The 17,500-nt window shown below is 40.4% G+C and overlaps 1 protein-coding gene across 1 annotated transcript in view; it reads right to left on the bottom strand.

Moving 5' to 3' along the window:
• The window catches only part of LOC137970914 (transient receptor potential cation channel subfamily A member 1-like), a 41,262-nt gene that overhangs the window by 4,152 nt on the left and 19,610 nt on the right, over positions 1–17,500 (bottom strand). Inside the window, exons 11-29 of the mRNA XM_068817575.1 lie at positions 16,073–16,270; positions 15,868–15,951; positions 15,514–15,596; positions 15,247–15,408; positions 14,734–14,845; positions 14,042–14,211; positions 12,551–12,635; positions 12,318–12,377; positions 11,508–11,588; positions 11,231–11,301; positions 10,715–10,853; positions 9,451–9,546; positions 7,375–7,544; positions 5,476–5,536; positions 5,008–5,082; positions 3,455–3,493; positions 1,898–2,068; positions 1,424–1,492; positions 1,183–1,305 (exon numbers count right to left, since the gene is read on the bottom strand). Of these exons, the coding sequence (XP_068673676.1) occupies positions 1,183–1,305; positions 1,424–1,492; positions 1,898–2,068; positions 3,455–3,493; positions 5,008–5,082; positions 5,476–5,536; positions 7,375–7,544; positions 9,451–9,546; positions 10,715–10,853; positions 11,231–11,301; positions 11,508–11,588; positions 12,318–12,377; positions 12,551–12,635; positions 14,042–14,211; positions 14,734–14,845; positions 15,247–15,408; positions 15,514–15,596; positions 15,868–15,951; positions 16,073–16,270 (2,049 nt within the window). The remainder of the gene's footprint in view (positions 1–1,182; positions 1,306–1,423; positions 1,493–1,897; positions 2,069–3,454; positions 3,494–5,007; positions 5,083–5,475; positions 5,537–7,374; positions 7,545–9,450; positions 9,547–10,714; positions 10,854–11,230; positions 11,302–11,507; positions 11,589–12,317; positions 12,378–12,550; positions 12,636–14,041; positions 14,212–14,733; positions 14,846–15,246; positions 15,409–15,513; positions 15,597–15,867; positions 15,952–16,072; positions 16,271–17,500) is intronic.

The following is a 17,500-nucleotide window of genomic DNA, read 5'->3' as shown; positions in this document are numbered from 1 at the left end:
AGGTAACTGTATTTCTATAATAGCTGTTGTGTGTGTTTAGTTATACATTTATCTATTTGTACTATGTAAGCATGATGTGCGTCTTTTTTGTGTTTTTTATTTTGTATGTTACCGTAAGAAATTCTCTAATAAAAAAAATACTAAATTAAAAAAAAAAATCAAGAAACAAAGGATACATCTGTAACAAAATAACGGCAAGACACCAAGTTTTTGTTTTTGTTTTTTTTACCTTTCAAGTGTTATATAGTTCGACAAGAAATGTGCAAATTCAACACAAAGATCACAATCGTCTAACTCTCGAGGTTGACAATTGTTCGTACAAAGTCAAAAATTCACTCTCCTAGCCGAGGTTATTTATCACCAGGTAATTCCACCGTTTTGGAAATAGAAGCTGCTCTGTTATTAATCAGAGACACAAATTCTTGCCACTTTTGGGGTTCATTTGTTGAAATTCAAGCACACTTCCAACAGACCACTTATTTTGTGATTTATGCACGCGCTGTGGGCCTATTTGCCACCACGGACTTACACTCACTCACTCAATCACTCTTACAACCCTTATACACCCTTACACAAAAAGTGGTTGTGGTACAAAATAGATGCCAGAAATGGAAAGAGCGACGGAGATCACATTTGTACAAATGTCAATTGTGAGGCCACTGACGTTTAAGTGCGTGATTTTAGAGCGCTTTTGAAAGTTTGAAAATGTAAAAAGAATTGTGTTCTCAGTAAAGCTTGCCATCCAGCAGCTGTTTCCATATAGATCTCAGTTAATTTTTTAAGCATTAAAATCACTGTAAAATTTCTCACCTAAATGTCAGTGGCTTCAAAATTGAAATTGTTACTAATTTTCATCACGCTGTTTCCATTTCTGGCGTCCATTTTGTACCACGACCATTTTTTTATGATTGATAAGGTCACGTGACATGGTCATGCAAACGGCCCATTCTCGATAAACCGACTCCTCACTTAAATACAGAAAAGAATACGCCACCCGCTCTTGTTAAATTCTTGTTTTCCGTTGATGGGAGGACAAAATTAAATGAATTTTCTCCCCTGCGGGGAAGTCTTAGGTCATTGTCCAGTTTGGCTACATTGGAAAAAAAGGGCTGATTCGTGATTAAGGAGTTCATCTTTGAAGATGTTCCCCAATATAGCAAAATAGTATTCCATGTTTCTGACCGTAAGTCCTCTCCTCCATCCATGACTGCTCTGTTTGTTGGGATATTTTGTGACAATTGATTTATGCAGTCGTCTGAGAACGAACTTTGGAAGGCGTCGTTCGAATCTGTACACGTCCTCAATCTGAATAAGATCAATAAAATTTTTCCAAAAGCTATAATTAATGAATTTAACTAATTACTTAAATTTTTAATCTTTTAGACAATCTTTTACTCAGTATGGCCTACCGCATACGCCTCACCTGTACTGCTAACAGTCTTAATTCTGCGTTTTTCTGGATTGACTCAATGTCACCAACAGCTAAACCAATCTGTTGACGCAATGACCAATGTTAGACAAAGAAGTTTGTTGCTGTGAGTCCATCGCAATCAGTTGGAGGAAAGTTATATCCACCCGAGTACAACGAAATCAGAGATGCTGTGAAAAGAAGTTGTGAAAAGAACCTGTACATTGAGCTGTTGAGTAGATTTCGTCAGAATACGATAATATCTACAATTTATAGTAATAACAGAATTATTCAACCTTCTGTTGAACATTTCATTAAATGAGTAATTGCTTTAAATGTGTATCTGGCCATCGACATCTTGGTTTATGACGTCATCCGAGAAATGCTGTCAAGGAAACAAGTTACTTTTTTGGAGTGACTGGATGTCTCTTCCTCTACGATAGCGTTAAATGATCTCGAAACCGAATCAGAATTATTGCTATAACTTACCAATAAATTCATGAGGACTATCGGCATCAAGACACAAAAGATAAGAAACACAACTCTGGCGAGATCAGGAATGTACAGAGTCTTGTCAACAAAAAATGTAGCGTATTCTAGTTCACCAATCGTCATAACCATGACTTTTAAGAGCGACAGATCTATTCTGGCAAACGGATCCTGTGGGTGATAGTAAAGAGGTAAAATCGTTCTGTCAGCTCAGAATATTCGAGCGAGTTCGATCAAGAGATCAAAAGGTGAGAGAGGAAATCCCTGTGCCCTATGACAATTATTTGAAATCTATTCTCAGATCGTACCCAGGCTGTGACGGTTATTTTTATCTGTTGTTACCATGACTGCGCGGTCCACTTTCACACCAACTGACCAGTAAGGTGTCGTCTTTGAAATAAACACTCAGATTTCAAGTATGGGGCCAAATATGGGGAATTCGCTCACTTACTTTATGTTCTCTTGGTTCGATTTATTAACCTTCGGGTCCTAAATCTGACTGAACAAATAGTTCCGCGCCGGTCCTTTTATTCATTTCAAGATGTTGAGCAGTGCCCTGCGGATCGTTTTTAACAGCACCGACTGTGACTGGACTCTTTGCTTACTTTTAGGTATCAGTCCCCAGCATGGCAGAAAGGGAATCGCGCATGAAGTGAACACGGATCTAACCAGAAGTTTATGAATTATCAAAAACGGAAAGGAGGAAGGCAAACTGACCGGTTAAGGAATTAAACTTTCAGTGCTTGAAATGTAGTCATTACAACTGCGGGTTGGTATAGTACCCGACAATTATTTTTTAAAAGCGAGCTTACTGATAGTCGGTCTTTCTTTGTGGCTGGATAATAAATGTTTTCAGTGGCGACAATACTGTTAATGGTTTTAAGGTAACATGTCCAAAATAATCGTTTATCGCATTCTAGAAGTTCTTGGAGCTATTAACGTTTTCTTTTCCCTCTTTCGCTTTCATTCTTCCTTTCCTTCTCTTTTTTTTTAACCCATGTTATTATATGAACTGAGATTGAAGTTTGGTTCACGTGGTTTTTTCACAACCATTGGCCGGGAGTACCTAGCGGGGCCGTGTGTCCTGGGTCATAGTACCTGTCTTAAACCAACCATTTAGCAAATTATTTACATTTATTATATGACTAGCTCCGTGAGCGGGCAAAATGAACCAAATCCCGCGCTTTGATTGGCTCCCCGAGGCCTTCCTGTCCCCGACATGACAGTGAGGGAGAATCGTGTTGGTCCCTAAACCATATACGAAAAATCCCCCCTGAGAGCTCACAGCTCGGTACCGCTAAACTACATTTTATATTTTCACCATTAAAATTCGTTAATCCACATTGCTTTTTATGTGGTACAGGTTATATTGCACAGCCAAAGTGAAAAATTACAACTTGCGCATGTAGATAGGCTACGCCCGGTGGAATAGTATAATGGATAGCACAGACCGTTTTTGTACCACTATTTTCACTTGAAAGCTTTATTTGAAAGGGGATTCGAATGATTCGGTAAGGTGTAACGGGTTGCTTCATTTAAAAAATAATTTTACCCCACCTCTTCCTCCGGTTTAAAACTTGTCTTCGTTCTTGAAGCCTGCAAGTAACAAATTTAACATGTACTTCATATTTTGATATAAATTTACTCTGCGCTGGTGACATCAATAACTGTCTTTATATGGAATTATTCCTGTATACTGTATTTTGACTTGATAATGGCTTTAAGATAGCTTAGAATTCAAACGTCGAAAAATTTCATCTTTTTAACCTATTTTCACTTGAAATGTTTATTTACATGATGTTTTTATTGTCTACTTTCTCAAATCCCATAATACACCTCTTTATCCCCCAAAACTTTTACACAATCATTGTTTTCGATTTCTCTTGGGATATGAAAATGTCCAAAGAGAAATCGAGAACAATGCCTATGCAAATTATTGGGGGGTTAAGAGGTGTATTATGGCATTTGAGAAAGTAGAGAATTGCAATTCAATCTTTACAATCAAAAGTACACCTAAGTCACTTATGACTTCTTTGATTTGTAAAAGCCTTTGATATTAGACCTGCAAGGATTATTTTGAGGTAAGAAATAGACGTCCAAGCACGGTCACTGTGCCATATTCTTGGACCTCGAGGCTACGCAATAAACGCATTAAAACTGATCTTCATTTTAGAAGCCCAAACAAAGGAAAATAAAGAGACAACGAGGAAGAGTATGGAATAGGGCTTGCGCAGTGATGAGATCACTCACATCCCATCAATGAGGCCTGGGTTCGATTCCCAGACTCCGCCCGCGCCACGTACACACCTTATTCCAAAATGGCTGTCATTTTAGTATTTTTTTATTTGCTTGCAAATTACCCCTTGTTGCCTCGTTTTTAAGCTAAAAATTCAAAAGAATATTTAACCTTGAACAAGGTAACAAGGGCTGATTTGCAAAAAAACAAAAGAATACTAAAATGGTGACCATTTTGGAATAAGGTGTATGTGTTGAGTATAATGGTTCTCTTCTCTGCTCCGAGAAGGTTGTCTCTTCGTTCTCCGTTTTTTCCGTCTCCTCAAAAGCCAATGTTTGATATCATTTTTGAGTTACATTGCTTTGATTTTTATGTATAGTGTGCCCAGATAGTGTCCCAGCGCTAGAAGACTCGACACGTAAATAAATTTCATTATAGGGCCGCTATTTGTTAATTACTCAGAATTTTTTTAATGAAACGGAATCAGTTTCCTTTAACGTCCGCGACTTTCATGACACCTTGATCGAGGGTATCTACTATCTATGCGGACCGTCGGATTTCCTCTTTATCTGAAATTCACGTATCCTAAAAACCTGAATGGGTATTGGTATCTCCCTCTCTGTGATCCTTATCTTGTCTCGATGTAACATACACCACATATTTGTGAAGTTCCTTTTTGGCCCATCTTTTTCTCACCTCAAAAGTTTTGCAAATTACGGTACAAAGAACAAGCTAATCATTCAATTATTTAACAGGGACAAAAACTGAATTTGTAAGAAGGACTTAATATGGTTAAATATTTTATAATCCCAGGAACAGGCGTTTGAAATTAAACTAAAACTGTGTTCACTCTTCAAGAAGACACCGAACGTACATTGGCCTCACTTGACAGAAGCGCATGGAATACAAGAGCGAAACCAAAAGCCAGAAGAAAAAACTCAGCTATGACCTGCAAAAAATGAAATAAATGTACCTTATCCTTTTTAAAAGAGCTGCAGTGACTCACAAAAGTATTTACTTAAGTACTTCTTTGACGCGTCAAATTACAAATTACTTACAAACCCTGTGTTCCAGTGTGCACTATGCTTGTTTCAGGCAAAATGGGAAAGAAATTCAAGAAGAATGTGGAAATATTTAACTTCCCAAATGTGTGGTATAGCATAGAGAGAGGCTGAACAAATGGATTAAGTTTTTGTCCCCTGCTTCTTGGAAATGGTGTTCGTCAGTTGTGGCCGTTATCAGGATAACTTTTAGTGTTGCGCACCGTTGACTACAGTGCAAATAAGAAGAGTCCATTATTGGCCTCAATTAATGATCTGCATTTTTTAGGCGAGTCTCTTACCATAACAAGAGTCCTGAGAACTTCAAACAGCATTGTGACATATATACCAGCCTTAAACATGCTGGAAAGAAATTCAAATGTAACATCTCAAATAAATCCTTTAAATGTTCACGCGTACAACACCGGTTATTCAGTAATATAAACAGGCATGAAACTGAAAATTCTCTTTGTCCTCGTTCTGGTTGACGTCTTCGTTGCATAAACTCCTTATTAGCGATCTTAACATCAACATCCATTAGTATCACCCAACTAGTGGACTAATGCAAATCCTGCATTTTGATTGGCTATGCTACTAGTAATAGTCCTCGAGTAGCGAAAAGTGTGACGCTTTCTTTCGTTGAATTCCCAATTAAATATTTTTTTAACTTGCATTTGCTATTGACCCGTAGGCCTTGTGGGCGAAGGGTCTTTCTGTAACCGCTGGCAACCACTATCGTTTAGAATTTTCTGAGACTCCGCAGACTGACCCGGAGGTCTATAATTAACGGAAGCCCTGGTTCGGAACCAACCAGAAATGGTTAATAGCGAACTTTTGATTGGAGTAAAAGTTTTGCGTCGTGGGCATGCGCAGAAAGAAAACGTTTGCTCTCTAAACTAAAAGTACGAGTCCTTAGTTCAGAAAAAGTGTACTCTACGGTAAAGTTCTCTTCGGATGTGTTCGATTTACTTATTCTGAAATAGGAATAAAGGGAATAGCCTCAAGATTTCCCTTTGGAAGTACATCAGGAAACATATTTTGAAAAACATTTTGCCTGGAAATGATGGTGAACACCTCTTTTTATATTCGGATAACATTAGAATGATCCTAGGGGAATTTTGAGAAGGAGACCTGTTCATTCTTATTCCGGAAAAAGGTCAATCCAAGCCACTATAACAGCAAACGTGAAGTTGAAGTATACCAGTGTGACTACGATCAGAAATAGATGTAGCTTGATTTGCAGGATTTGCGTGTGGCTGTGCACGTGCCGGCCGCGGCTCGAAGCCATCTATGACCAAACAACTGGTCAAGTAACGTTCATAACTGCCATGATCTAAAAATATCTTGACATTGAGGCGGTAATAGAATCGAGAAATGAGGAAGGACAGGAGTCTATGACAAGGAGAGAGTAACTCCCATACTAAACCTATGTGACGGCATTTTTAACAGAGCGATGTATTTTTAAACTACCTTTTCCGCAAAACAACAAAGGCAGTTCCGGTTCGGTGACGCTATGACGTCAAGTGAGTTTCTTGTGAGATGATTGGTTATGAGGTTCCTGTGAGAGTCTCATCCGCGGGAAATTAATTCTAAAAATAAATCGGTCTGTGAAAACGCCGTGACATGCATATAGGGCTGTTTTTCGCTTCTAGTCATGGGCTCCTGGGAACGACCGAATATGACGAGATGACAGATTTACTCGAATTCAACGGTTTTAGAGCCCGAAAGAAGACAAAATGGCTTTTCTCTTGGCTGGCGTCTTCGTGCTCTCAGTCCATGTTCTCAAAGAGAAACCGCTGAACGAACAAAACGCTTAATCAATGGAAAACACTTCTCTCAGCAGTTCAAATATGAGTCTTTCATGTGTTAAGTCTCTTCGAATTTGTCTTCGATACTCCCAATTTGAAGTCTAACTGTCTTTGTAAATGGCCAACTGTCAGTGATAACATTCTGAGGAATAAGATTGGTAAGAACGGTAGGAAGCGACGTTCAAGTTGGTCAGAAAATTGAAAATTGAAAGTCAGGTACTCGCGTCCTCCTCATAACCAAACGCCCATCCATTACCAATTTGGTCTAATTAACAATTAGTAACCTTGACTACGAGGTCGCCGCTCTTGGGTCTGACCGAAAGAATCATCGTGGCTTCTGAGGACGAAAAGGCGCTGTTTTTTTACCAACAAAGCAATCAGCTGTAACCTTACCTTTGTTGATATGACAAAAGTGTGACAAATGCTAGAAGAACTGCAAGTACAGTGAAGGAAAGCTCATAACTTTCACTGAGTTTAATTTCCCTCGCACTGACAGCGAGTAGTGCAAGTACGAACGTCCCTATTTCCAGAATATTAGAAACGTCCAGCCAGTAACTCCATTTCTGTAAGATAAATGATGACAGATCAGGCACCCCAGTTTTTCAAGGGTGGATAGCGATATCCTCTGGATAAATCACTATCCAGTGGATAACTCAATTGGTTTTGCCAGTGTTTACCCGCTCGATAGCATTATCCACCTTTCTGAACAATCGGTGCCAGAAGTCCATATCCCAAAAGTGTCGATATCTTTCGTTTGGCCTTGGCCCATCAGTTTACGGTATTATCTAAATAAAGAATGCAGGTGCCAGTTGTTCAAAAGATGGATAGCGGTATCCGCCGGATGATCACTATCCACTGGACTCAATTGGCTTTGCTAGTGTTTATCAGCTGGATAGTGATTTATCCGGTGGATAGCGTTATCCGCCTTTTCAACAACTGAGGCCTGGTCCCTCCAAATAATGGCCAATCATCAGACGCAAAGCTCCTGATTGGTCCGGAAGCTAGTAGCTGCAAACAAGTTACCCGTGCGAGAGTTGCTCGTGCTTAATGTAAAATCATGGATCGTTCACGGAACGTAATGCCGCCATTTAGTTTTCTTCCCGCACAAAATCTAGCAGTAGCCGTTCTTAATAGCTGTATTTATACAAGAGGACGTCTAAGGCACCGGTCTCAGACATCTTAGACGACTGGTATAAATACGGGAAATCAAGGTGGACGCTTTAAACGTCAGACGAATTAAGCATCTCAAGTTAAGTACGTCCAAACGACGCGCTTAGCAAACGTCTTAGTCGTCTCAGACGTCTAAGCCATCTAGTATAAAGACGAGACGCAATAAACTGGGACGCACTTATCAATAAAAGGCGCATGCAATCGAGGCTCTTTTCAGAAACATTGTTATCCCAGCGATAATAGCCAGTCCTCCACCAGAAGTTGTCTCTCTCATCGTTTTTAATTCTTTCTAGCCTAGCCTTGTTGCCCAAAATCACACCACATAGGGCAAGTCAAGGGTTTCTGCCACCTCAACATCGTCGTCCATCTGCTCCAAAAATCGTTTGTTTGACCTCTTCCTATTTGTAGCAAATCTCTGTAACTCAATATCTTCTTTTTCTCGTCGATGATGACTTAAGGAACTGACACGAAAGCTGCATACTGGGCTTTATGACTTCGTATTTTCGTGCTAATCGGTCTTTGAGGTGTCCAGTCCCATTAGCGATTAAATCCCAGTCTCTTTTAAAGAAAATCAAAAGTTAAGTGCGTCCTGTATTTATGTAAGTCCTACTTACGGTCAGACGTTTAATGCGTCTAAACGTCCTCTAGTATAAATACGGCCATTACCGTAAAGCTATTGGCCGCATTCCATCGCAGATCGACAATTCTGGGTTACGGACTTCTGCAAAGATTTAGAACGGTTCTTGGTTGCACTAAACATTACTAGGGATGCTTTTCACTAGCGACGGAAGCGGAGTCATAACAGGAATCGTTTAGAAGCTCGGGAGAATTGGCGTCGCAAGGGTAAGAATTTTTCCATTTTCTTCGGGTCAGTACGCGGCTATTACAGCGGCTCTCGGGATCGGTTCCGAAAACAACGGACACAAAGGACGATACAAAAGAAACTATGGACCCTAACAATAGAGCTGCGTCCTAAACGGATGCAACGAAATTAGAGGTTGTAAAGAGCTGCGTCCTATCTCTTTTCTTCCGATTCCACTTGCGACTACGTCGCTTGCGATATAGTGAGAAACGAATCTTCGGATGACACTAGATAAACGAGCTAGATCCCCAGGAATTCTGTTGGTTGCTCAATGGCTAAAGCACCCAACCAATGTTACTGATGTGGTAGGTTTGAGTCGTACTCGGATTTTTCAGTTGTCCTTTCAGTGATGCTAACAAAACTTGCATACACTGCTACATTTTCATGTTAGTGTGGCTTATTTATCGTAAATTGTTCAGCAGGCTATCAAACGTTACCTCGACGTGAATCCTGTAAATATGGCTCAACAAAGCCATCCCTGATATTACCATTGATATTGTTCTGTACGATTCCAAATCGCCAGTGCACAAATTCTGAGTAGCAACAGAGAACAATTGCTCATTGACTTTTTAAGACCTAACCAGGTTGATTAAAAGACATTGCTATCTACAAATAAGCCCAACAAAAAAGGGGAAAAATGGAAACTCAGAGTGTCGTGCAATAGAACTGGTAGTTGGAGGTTTAGGTCCTCCGACCGACGCCCTGGTTGACTTCATGATTCACTTTTCAGGTCGATTCGATTTCCTAGTACCCTGCTTGGATAGGAAGAGGTTTCCTTGATTTCCCTGTCTAGCGAGAAGGAAAAGAAATCTCTGCACAAATCTCCTTAATTAAAACTCACTATAAACAGTTTGAATTTTCAAGTGAAGCTATGATCCTCGCAGTTTTGAATTGCTAAAATTGCGTTTATAAATGCGAGGATATCATGATAGCTTCACTTGATTTCATATCCGCAGTTCAATATATGATTCACTTCATATATCATTTCATTAGTTTGAATTTTAACACCTGTCCAATGGCAGATAATGGCGCAAGAGTGGATGTGACGTTGCATTGACATGACAACGCGCATACGTGACAAAACGTCGAGAAGATCCGTGCAGAGATTTCCTTTTCTTCATACTTGAGATGACAACTAACCCCTAACCCTAACCAAGAGATAGATAAATATCTCCCTAAACTCTTTTTTTCAGCTGGTTCTGAACGTTTCAAGCTAAGTATTGTCCGATATGCGAAACTGAAGAGGAAAAAACTGCGGTCCGTAATTTTTGCGGTACGCCGGCCTCTCAATTAACTACTCAGGACCCCACGTCTAGGAGCCTCCCTATACACAAGACCCTTGAGTCAACCTTGGCGCTTATCTTTCCGTTTTTGGATCTAACCCTTCAGCGGGAGATTCACATTAACACAATTTACATCAATTTGAATACATTGTTTTCGCAATTTTTCTCCGTTTGACAATAACTTTATTCTGATTGTCCATTCTAAACAGTGCGTGCATAGCCAAAGAACTCGTGGGGCTCTTTGTGAAGATAAGCGCAAAGAATGACTCAAAGGGCTTGTGTGGGAGAGGCAAGCTCCTACTCATGGGCTCGGCTTGATCTCTACAATTTTCACACCTTGGATTTTCCAATTTTCCTTGACCTTTATTTTTGTTTAACAGTTTAAAAATATTCTGTACCGTTTCCAGCATGGACTTACCTCGGAAAACCAGGAGGTGGTGTTGCGTTGAACCTCAATGGCAAGAGAATTGAGACACAGTAAAATGACCGTCAGGTTTATGGTGAAAAACAAGTGAAATAAGAAGCCGGCGATGATGTACTTCATAGTCAGAGCATCTCTGCGAAATGGACAGGAAAACTGTGAGAACTGTTGCCTTTATCTGTATACGTTGAACACGCGACTGATCACTTCAACAAGGCACAGAGCCAGATCTGGCTCTGTATACGTTTCCTTAGATACGTCCGCTACAATCATCGTCATCCTCATCATGACGTCTGCGTCGTAGACTGAATAGGCACGAGTTAACGTTTGAATTTCGCATGCCACCGGCTCAACGCTGCCGTCAAGAAGCTAAAGCAATAAAAATTGGCAAAGAAGGGAAATACGTATGTTGAAATGTCAAGCAGTGGCTGCTTGACATTTCAACATACGTGAGCCGGTGGTCTGCGCAATTCAAACGTTAACTCGTGCCTATTCAGTCTTAATAGTACATACCTCTTAGTCCACATGAGTTGCTGAGTCAAGGGATGAAGGATAAGTTCTTTGTGGCCTTGAATGAGCATCACCTAGACAGAAATTTTTAGTACAGTACTTATCTTCAAATATCTTTCAAATACATTCATCGATATCTACATTTACAAACATTTCGAAGAAAAAAATATTTTCAATAGTCAATCTCTTGCCTTTCGCAGGTTTATAGAATAATAATAGTCCAGCATAACTTATTTCCCTTCATTATTCATTGAAGAAAGAGAAAACGACTGTCTTTTACCTTCGGTCCAAAGTAACGGTTTCCTTCTAAATTTGTTTGCTCGTCAGGGACTGGATCGAGAAGTTCAAAGATGTAAGAAATCTAAGGAGAGATTGTAAATTCCTTCGTAACAATACCATACTTTCAGAATATGCTTGAGATATCGCTTCAATTAAAACCTCCTTAGAAAGATCAAGTGTTTAGGAGAAGCTCTATGTCCTCACGACTTCAAAGAATAAGAAACGATATTGCCGGTTTCGTTGTCATGGCTTGTAAAGTGAACACTGTTGTTGGAGTTGCTCTGTTGCCCCCTCTTTCAAATCGGCACCCTTAATCCTCACGGTATTAACGAACGCTTTTCATTTAACTAATATATTCCTATTTTTCACGTTGCCATGTTACCACCAATAGCGTAGCTCCTACTCTACTATAAAAACTACACGTAACCCATAATCCCTCGATTCGCTCTGACGAAGGGCTAACGCTCGAAACGTCAGCTTTTAGAATCTCTGTACGGTGGTCAATTTACGTTATCAACTCCGTTGATAAACCAAATTTTAGTATAAAATGCAGACTGCAGACTGGTTCTAAAATCCAGACTATGATACAAAATAAGCCTCTGCCCAGGCCTAGGCTTAGGCCTCAGTCTGCATTTTCGACCCAGTCTGCAGTCTGCAGTCTGCATTTTATACTGACCGATTTCTGGACATATAAGCCTGTATGATGAAACGCAAAGAAGCAAAATGTACTCAAACTTCACACGATTTGAAGCTTTATCTGGTCGTCGTTGTAAGGACAAACTCGAACTGAAACACTGCTGGTGAAACCCACCGAATAATTGGGGTCTTTTTTGCTGTGTGAAGAGGTCTGAATACACTTGTCCAAGACAACCTGTAAGAAAAACAAGGCTATTCACAGCTAAAATAAACACCTTACACGAGGTAACATCGCCGCATATAGTGCAGAAATGCTGAAAAAAAGGCATCTAAATATTATTGTTTTTAGTTTTCTTTTTACTGATTTCTTCTTTATTGTTATTGCAAAAGAGGTATTATCTTTTTAACCTTAGCCACTTCAGGAAATTTTTCGAGAAGTTGTTTCATCAAGCAAAATCCATCACTGCCACTGACTTTCACCGCTTCTTTCCAGCTTGAAAACGAAAAAAACAGACAACCTTTAATAATAATGGTAAAAGTTATACTCTTCCCTAGTTCAGACTGTGCCAAGCGGCGAAAAACGCCGTAAGAGCGAGAGCGTGTTGAGAGTAAGAGACTGGGGAGAGGACGCAAAGGGAAACCACTTATTTTCTCTCCCCAGGCAACTCATCCTCTACCTCTGAAATGACTATTATCGACAATTCCTAAGTTTCTCTAAATTGACTATTATCGTCAATTTAGGACGCTTAGCGCTTGATAAGGATTATGGGAAATGAATATCTATTTTTAAAATCCGAATTCCAATGCCTAAACTTGCTGGACTCGAACCTGGGAATGTTCGATTAATGACCCTTTTACTTAACCGCATCACTAACTGACAAAATAATTTTTTAAAAATATTAAGATATTTTTTCTTCCGAATGCCGCTGTAAACGTGTATTATCACTGGCTAAGAAACAAGTTTAAAAAGGAGAAAATGTCGGTTACCAAACCTTAAGAGAAAGCTAACCATTTTAAAATCAAGTAATAGACTTAACCACTATTCAGCAATGATTTTATATATAGGAATTAGATTTGATAAATAATCGGTGCAATTGTCAGCCAGTTGATCTTTAGTTGTTAAGTGGATTAAAAAAGTTCCTTCACATTGGGAGCTCCGGGTTCAAATCCCGTCCACGGATGTCATTCCTTTTCTCTTTTTCTTTTCATCTGCTACCACAAGTCCTGGGACAGAGTATTTTTAAAATGACAATAACAGTCATTTCAGAAAAAATTGCGAATTGTCGATAATAGTCATTTCAGTGGTAGAGGATATGTTGCCCCAGGGGCCTTGCTCAAAAATCCCAGAAGCTTTTCGGGCCAGAAAAGCAATTCGTGAAACTATGATCTGCTGCTGTGTTCGAAATTTGTTTAAAAGTGTTTTTATCAGGAAAATCGTATATTCTCAATTTCAAAGATCGCGGGCGCCGCCATCTTGAACAATTGTGACGTGTTATGGTTGCCCTATTGTCAGACATCTGACACAAAAAGCTTTTGTCCAATAACAATAGGGCAACCGTAACACGTGATAATTGTTTAAGATGGCGGCGCCCGCGACATTTGAAAACAAAATTTTAAAACTCATTTACTTTGAATACAAACGCCTTCCGAGTTTCCAAGAAATTTAGACTGATTTGACTGTAAAGGTTATTTCCTTTGATTTAGAGTTATTTTTAGTTGAACTGGATGTTTCCTTGTTAACTTTGTCGTTTAATTTCATTGGTAGCAACTGATTTCGAACACCCTCCCGGTGTGAGTGGTCTCCAGATTTGACGGGCTTGCAGTGGAATTTGTTTACTGATCATGAAAAAAAACAACAACAACAGCAACATATAAAGTACATATGCGGAGCCTCCTCACCGCTTATGTTTTATGATCTCCATGCAAGTTTCCTCCTTGGACCCTGAAATTGCCGCTTCCAAGCAGCCCATACCGAAAACAGATTTGTTTGTCACGCAGGCTCCATGGTCAAGCAGCACCCGTACTATGCAAGGGTTGCCAAAATACGCTGCTACATCGAGTGCTGTGCTCTGTAGGAACGAATTAATATAGTATAGAAGATTTATGTAGCCGTTCAGTGAAATCGACGTGGTAAAATTTAAAGTCCTTTTGAAAGTCTTGAGCATGGAGAGTAATTAAATAACTCAAACGAACCGAGTTCGGTAGCCCAACTGTAAGATCCACGGTGCAGTGGAAGAGACACAATGCGCCTTATTTCAGAGCGAACCGCCGAAAAATGTATACTAATAAGTCGAATCGACTTATATACTTACAAGCCGAATCGAGTGGACTATAAAGTTTTGCAGGCCGCACTACACCAGCTAACATTTACCAGAGGTATCGAACGTGGCTTGTCTACTTCCAAGGATATACCGAAAGGAATAAAGATTCTGCTTAAATCGATACGTGAGCCAGTGTGAGAAAAATGTTCGAGAAATTAAAATGCTTTATTCTCTTCCGAGCAAAGCTGGAGTTCCGTCAAGGAATGTAAAAAAAAGATACACGTAATATCTTATTAGCATTGCGGATATCGCGAAATAAGTATTGCTTACTCTGTTTTTGGAGAGAGCACCCATTTTTGCCCCATAATCCAAGAGTGTTACCAATGCATGATATCGATCCATGTGTGCTGCTATCATAAGGGGAGTGAGGTGATTTTCGTCCCTGAAAAATATGAAACAAGAAAATTGAAATTACTGCGCTTTTTTGCCGTTCTCGTCGTTCTTTTAGTTATTTTGGGGGAGGCCTGGAATTTATAAACACACAGCCTCTGTCCAGGCTTCCTCTCTCACCAACATTTACCACATTTCTTACTGCCATCAATTGGAACTTGTAAATGAGACAAAACAGACAATAAGTGAACTTTACTTTACCATCATGATAGTGAACATCTAAGTTATGAGGCATAAACGAGCTAATGAGGAGAACTACAATGCATAAATGTATTGTACTTCGTTTAGTTGTATTACATTTGATCTTATGTTGCAGCATGCAATTGAAAATAAAGCGAATCAGAAGACGCAGGCTGGTGACCCGCAGTGCCAAGAATACGTTTGTCCGTGTACCTCTGGTTTATTTTGGCTCCTTGATCCAATAGGAATTTCATTATCTCGACGTGTCCCTCACTGGCAGCGTAATGCAACGGCGTCCTTAGTCTGTACTCCAGATTATGGAGGGATTCGGGATTGGCTTCCAGCAACAATTTTACACATTCGAGACTGCCACTCCTGAAACGATGCCACAAAGTGGTGTTACGTCAATCAGTGGCTGAGCTTGAGACGAAAATCCCAGATCAAAATCAGGCAAAGTTAACAATAAAAAAAGATCTTAACTCCGCAGCAAGGTGAAGAGGTAGTTTTTCTTCTTCATCGTTGAGATTAACATCAGCTCCCGCGAAGAGAAGCCTTTTAATGATCTGCCAACAAAAAAAGGAAAGTAGCCTGGGCTGCGCAGTTGGGGTTATGGAGCGAAAAGGAACGTGGCGAAAGAAAATTGGCGAGCAAAGCGAGCCAAGCTCCCCGCTCAGGTCGCTTCTCTCGCCAATTTTTGTTTCGCCACGTTCCTTTTCGCTCCATAACCCCAACTGCGGAGCCTGGTTCCATGCTAAAAGGAAAGCCGTACGGAAACTTTGAGCATCATTGGGCCCGGTCACAAAAAGAAACAATGATAAATGACAAAAGACCGACCTGTGGATTTCCTTTAGATGAAGCAAAATGTAAAGGAGTTCTGCTGTCTACGTCAACACTGTTCATTAAATCCATTCCACCATTCTGCAAATAAAAGACCATTCCCTGTAAATACCTCACCCCTGATTATGTGTGTTCGTCATCAGTCCCACATGAAACGAAGACCACTTTTATAAAGTTCTGGCCCCTAAGAGCCCTCTCATACCTCAAGGATAATGTCAACTGTATCCACAATTCCACTGTGGGCTGCAACATGAAGGCAGGTTCTCTGACGCGAGTCCCTAAAGTCAATTGGTGCTCCCTGCTGCAGTAAATACATCACAGCATTCCTTTGACCTCCTTTGACTGCACACATGAGGGGGGATGGACCGACCGAGCCTGGCAATGGGGAGATCGAAGCTCCCTGGGAAAAATATCGAGGAACATGATGTTCAGTTTTGAGCGACTGTGTGTAAGCCGGGGACTGTAAACATAGGAACCTATAGATCAACTCGTAAATGTTAAGGGATCCCAAAATTATTGCTTTGATATGACGGAGTTGATAGGAAGTTATCCTAATAATGTTTAGGAGAGAAGCAAGGGTTTCTCTTTAGCTTTTGAGATCGGTAATGTTTTCTTTGGAACATTTTTTCGCGTGCCAATTTTTGTCTTGAAATCATTGCACCTGTTGAAACTTAAGCATACGAATTTCTCTCTTTTTCAGTACCTCCAACCAATTCCCAGTCTACTTTGGAAAGATTGCTTTGGCTCCCACCAACCGCCCTTACCCGTTCTCAGTGATTGCGCTTCTAACATGCACCAAGAAACATACGCTAGCGCTTGGGTGACGATCTTTGCCATTGTCACGCAACCTCTTTCCCAGGGTTTTTCTCCGCCTAGAGTAGGGCGGGCCGTGTCACAGTGATATGGGCGCCTTTTGGGTATCCCTCGTACCCAAAACGCTAGTCATATGGGCATCCCCTTTTCACATTATTTCAGTGTTTTAGGCATCCCCCGGTACCCTCCCGGGATGGGTTAAGTTCGGGCTTCAAATGTCATGCTTATTTCATACGAGCCTAGTAAATGGAGTTCGTTGTTCATGTTGTGCCCTTTGTTTTCTTTCCTTTATGTTTCTGCCCCCGTCGGTGTTTGTGGCATTTCTCACCTGAATATATAAAGTTTTAGTTGACAGCTAAGCAAACGTTTGAAGTGTTGTTTAACATCGGTGTCATGCGGTTAGGAGTTCCCCTTTCCCTCCTAATTTGAGCGAATTTTTATTACCAGTGGGTTTCTCTCGGTGCAGTAAACCCGGTAAACCCCCTCCGGCTATAAAATTATAAGATATATCTGCACTATTCAGCCGAGAAATATGTGATTCACAATCCCGCTCCTCGGCTCAGTCAGCCCTACTCTCGGCGGAGACAAGCCCTGGGAACGTGGTTAGGTGACAATGGCAAAGATTCAGCAAGCAGTACTCAAATTTGTTTACGTGCCCTTTCCACGAAGGGTCGCTCGGCTAAATAGAGAATGGTAGCATCGGCAATGAGTGTGAATACGAGAACAAGTACAACTTGTAATCGGTTCTCGAAGTCGTGCTCTACTTATTTGGGTAAGTGTATTAGTACGAGTTCCAGTCAATTCTATGCACAACATT

Source organism: Montipora foliosa, chromosome 9, assembly GCF_036669935.1.
Source record: "Montipora foliosa isolate CH-2021 chromosome 9, ASM3666993v2, whole genome shotgun sequence".
Classification (NCBI taxonomy): Eukaryota; Metazoa; Cnidaria; class Anthozoa; order Scleractinia; family Acroporidae; genus Montipora; species Montipora foliosa.
The sequence above is the reverse complement of the archived record's forward strand: the minus strand, read 5'-3'. Positions and strand labels throughout refer to the sequence as shown.